The following is a 4,389-nucleotide window of genomic DNA, read 5'->3' as shown; positions in this document are numbered from 1 at the left end:
AGACCCAATTTTGAGGCTATTAATTTGACAATACAATGTGTTTTTTAGTTTACATATATTCCAATACAATTGTATTGTTTCGAAAAACACCGCAGATACAGCGTTGGAAAAGCAGAAAATAACCTGTTAATTGTAATCCTAGAATAAAGCACCTGAGAAAGCTCTTCCCTTCGCAGGGTTTGCAACAAAGAGCAGCACAAGGCTACAGAAATGGCTTGAAAACAGGTAGCAACAAAGTACCTTTCCACCCTAATTGGCCAGCACTGCAGCGAATCGCATCCCCTCATTTAAATTGTCACCAAGCGCCTCAGAAGCTGCAGCTGCACCGCCAGGCCGGAGAGCTTGGTGCTGCTCGTCATTTCCACCGTCCAGCCTCCGCCGATTGGCTGGAGCTCTGCAGTCAGCTGTGAGCGAGGAGACTATAAAGTTTCTGAGCTGGCCGCTGTTATTCTTAATCTTCATTCAGTGTGTCAGTCGGGGGGTAGAAAAGGGGCTTGTTTGCGAGAACTGTGGATGTGTGTGCGTTGGGGTTATTTAATAGACCCTTGTCCTACTTGGTTTTATAAGGCTTAATTGAAAATCACAGAGGTAAGGGATCATGGCATGTTTTCTCAAGACATTGCTATAGAATGGTTTGTAGGTTTTTCTGATGCGCCGTTGTTAGCAGTCGGATAGCTGAAAGGAGGTCTGGCTTGTAACAGATTTATTAAACTATGATTGTGCAGGTTTTGTATGATGTTTTGTCACTGGGCTTTCCTATGGTTCTTTAAATGGGGGGGGGAAACGTTGGTGAAATGTGTTTCTGCAACCTTCAGAAAGCATTGTTTTAACGATTGCATATTCTTGATCGTTCTTTTTTTTTTTAGCCATCTCTCTAGAAAGGTAACCTGCAGCTTGTCCGACGAGCTTGGAACAATGGTTGCCACTAGTACCTTGAAGAACAAAAACTCCGAATGCATTTCCGAGCTGTTGGATCGCAGATTTGATCAGGCGCGCATAGAAGATGGTGAGTAGAAGAAAATAGATAGGTAATCGGGTATCTTCAGCCTTAAAAAATGCAGCTTGTTTACTAGTGTCTTCGCTGCAGAGCAGCTCTGGTGCGGAGAAGAGGGGGGGAGTCGGTGAAGTCAGTGCCGATGAAGTCATTTTTCTGAACTTCATTCTCTTCTGGTCTCTTGCCTACAGTTATCACTAAGTGCGTTGGTACAGTAGGTTGCAATATCTGAACTGCATGACAGTTCATGCGGTTACACTGTCACTGAGTAAACCATTCTTTTAGGTATATGGAATATAACGTCTCGCTTCAGGAAGATTGATATGCTCTGTCCCCGTTGTTAGATTTGGGGTCGTCTTTTTAGCCGTTGGCTGCAGTAATTTCTGTTTGACGTTCAGATTAAGCTGGTCTCTTCACCTTCAACCTAGCGATTAAAAACATGTATTAGTTCTCTTTTTTTGGTTGAGAGAAACGTCGAGTGATCAGAAATATGGACATTTAAAAATTAAGCTTTCTTTTTTAAAACAAAAACCAAGCAATAGTGTAAATGCAATTCCATTTTATCATGAGAATATGGGGGGGAAAAAAAAACATTCCCACTTTAACTCTTAACGTCTCATTGTTGTTTAAAGCACTGTGAGTTTGCCTTGCTGGCTGTATAAAAAAAAAATCTCTGTAGCATAAAGGCTTTAGTCCTCATGAAGACTAAATTAATAAAATTGCCAAAGGCACCATGAAACTCTTAATTCTTTTTTTTTTATAGATCGTGGAAGGAGTTAACTGGTTGTGCCCAAGCTAAATGTTTGGCAAAAATACATTGTAAAAGTTGGCAGCATAACCCCTATACTGTTCAACCCCGAAAACAGCTGGAGGATCCTGCAAGATCTCAACACCTTTCCTGTGCTTTATTTTTGTAGAGCTGGATTACTGGGATAACTGTTTGGTGGAGCCTCATCTAAATGGGGAGGTTTTTGAAGACCAAACCTGCCAGCGGCTAGCCAAGATGTTGGAGAACTGCCTGTCCCAAGCCAAAAAGACCAAGCTGCACTGCTCGGAGGTGCTGGTCCCCGAGAAACTGACGAGGCGCATCGCCCGGGACGTGCTGCGCCTCTCCTCCGGTGAGCCTTGTGGGTTGCGGGGCTGCATCCTCTACGTCAACCTGGAAGTGGAGAACATGTGCAAGAAGCTGGATCGCATCATCTATGACGCCAGCGTGGTGCCCACCTTCGAGCTGACGCTGGTGTTCAAGCAGGATGGCAGCGCCTGGCCCAGCCTCAGGGACTTCTTCCTCATCGGCGCGTGTTTCACACCCGGGTTCAGGCACGCGCTGAAGCTCAGCCCTGGGTTCAGACTGATCAAGAAGAAACTGTACTCTTCATCGGCCGGAGCCGTTGTTGAAGAGTACTGAAACTTCAATGCACTTTTATACACTACAGAACCCAAACTGGCTTCTGTCTTTTTACTATGTGGCTCCTTAACATAGTGTTTTTTTTTAATTATAAATGAGACCAGGGGTAGTCACTTCAATATAGATGGGGCACTTCCAATTTCTCTCTAATGGTATTAGCACAACACATTTGCCAACAGCAGTCCATGTCTTGGGAGGTATTAGCACAAAAATGCTCATTCACATTCTCTTGTAGCAGGACCCCAGTTGGTGATTCTTGCAGGGATAATGCACAAAGTCCTTTTTGACTTGCAGGACTGTTGGGTATCTTATTTCTTTTTTTTTCTTTGGTTTATGTAAACATGTTCAGCTAAACAGAACCACATGTTATTCAAAACTTTCCCTTATGGTATTTATGGTACACATTTATTTGGTACATGCTTATTGTTTAATGGTTTATTAATTTGACACTTTAAATGCACTAGTTCGGATATTCTAGCATTTATGGTTTATGGTCACTCCTTAAGCCAACTACTCTCTAGATTTAGAGGTCTAGGTTCTGCACGTTAAGATTTGGGGTCATATTTCCAATCCCACTACAGGTTAAAAAAAACACCAACTTGGGTTAATACCTACCCATGAGTGGCTTTAAATGTGTCATAATCTTGGCTATTTATGAAGTAATTTTGTGCTGTAATGTAAGCCTTGGGGAAAATAATTATATTCCATACAGCACAGTAGTTTTAAGTGGCAACTTTTTTACACTTCAGATTTCTTCCCAATTTCTCGGTGCCTTTTTACACTGTAAAGAGTGGTAAATTCTTGTACTTTGGAATGTAGTTTTGTGCCCTTTACATGTACCCTTTCAATTTGTTTGCACTTAATGTATGTTTTATATTGAGGATCATTGCACTATGGGAGTTGATATTCATTGCTTTATTCCATTGAAGTGCATGCTGGAGTGGTCTGTAACCTGTACACTTCAATTTTTTTACATGTTCTGTCATACCTTTCTAAGGTGTTTATTGCTACGGTGCTGTTAATCAGCATTGTGGCTTTTTTAAAACTTAATTCCTGTTATAGGAAGTGGAGATACTTGTCTTTTTGACAATAAAATTTTTTAAGCCTTTTGTTTTTCCATCTTGATTTCTTATAGGACTGGGAATATAAGACTTCAGTGAAACTGAATGATTCCCCCACCCTCCTTTTGTATATAGAAATAAAATTATAAGTTTAGGGGAAAAGTCAGTACAGCTCCATGACCTGTCTCTAGAAGACTAATCCCATTCACTTATTTTGTAAATTGGATCATTCTTGGTCTCGTGTCCCTCTTTCAGAGAAAGAAAAGCACTTTAATATTGATGTGAATAATATTAATATAATAAAAGGCATATTAAAAGAAAGTTATTCTCATGAGGAATGAATGCTAATAACATAGCTGTAGTTCTATTCAAAATTAAATCATTGTGAAAACATCTGCCTGGGCTGCATTAAAGTGATTTGATCTTAAGCGGTGGAATAGGTGTCTTGTAAGAGGGTCCTGGGGTAGGAAACGCTAACAGTCATGGGAGTTGGCCGAAGTTGCATCTACTGCTTACTTTATAAAGTAAGTGAATATTATGGGGAAAACTTGTTTAATGTCATGATTTTGGAGTCTTGCTCCCTGGTGTTTTTGGTCCATTTAATTGTTTGTCACTATTGTACCCTCTTCTGAATTTTAAGTACAAGTACTAAGTTTAAAACAAGATCTATAAAATGAGGGGGATGTTGCATACAGTATATCGCTATTCTAGTATAAAACAAATCTTACTAGATACTATACATTTCCTTGTAAAATATCACCCATGTTGCAAAACAGATTTTCTTGTTCTGGGATTAGTCTAGAGAGTCTGGGTACGTTCCTGTACTCAGAATATCCATCCTGAGTGTTGGAAGTGAACCTTTCTGATTTTGAGCAGAGTAAACCAGACCCAGTTCAAAATTTCAGAAATCCAAAGGTCCACCCAAT

At 40.5% G+C, this 4,389-nt stretch overlaps 1 protein-coding gene across 1 annotated transcript; it reads left to right on the top strand.

Annotated features, from left to right (window-relative positions):
- The first annotated feature begins 384 nt into the window (after nt 1–384).
- On the top strand, nt 385–3,511 carry LOC102688358 (DNA damage-inducible transcript 4-like protein). Its single transcript, XM_006629732.3, has 3 exons — nt 385–588; nt 867–1,006; nt 1,912–3,511. Exons 2-3 carry the CDS (start codon nt 916–918, stop codon nt 2,400–2,402), a joined length of 582 nt encoding a protein of 193 aa, XP_006629795.1. The 5' UTR covers nt 385–588; nt 867–915; the 3' UTR covers nt 2,403–3,511.
- The last annotated feature ends 878 nt before the right edge of the window (nt 3,512–4,389 follow it).

This window comes from Lepisosteus oculatus, chromosome 1 (assembly GCF_040954835.1).
Source record: "Lepisosteus oculatus isolate fLepOcu1 chromosome 1, fLepOcu1.hap2, whole genome shotgun sequence".
Taxonomy (NCBI): domain Eukaryota; kingdom Metazoa; phylum Chordata; class Actinopteri; order Semionotiformes; family Lepisosteidae; genus Lepisosteus; species Lepisosteus oculatus.
The sequence above is the reverse complement of the archived record's forward strand: the minus strand, read 5'-3'. Positions and strand labels throughout refer to the sequence as shown.

Bases quoted from the DNA above. Each gene is read 5' to 3' on its own strand.
- LOC102688358 (XM_006629732.3), top strand. From the start codon at position 916: ATGGTTGCCACTAGTACCTTGAAGAACAAAAACTCCGAATGCATTTCC. The intron at 1,007-1,911 runs GTGAGTAGAAGA...TTATTTTTGTAG, and splicing joins TCAGGCGCGCATAGAAGATG to AGCTGGATTACTGGGATAAC.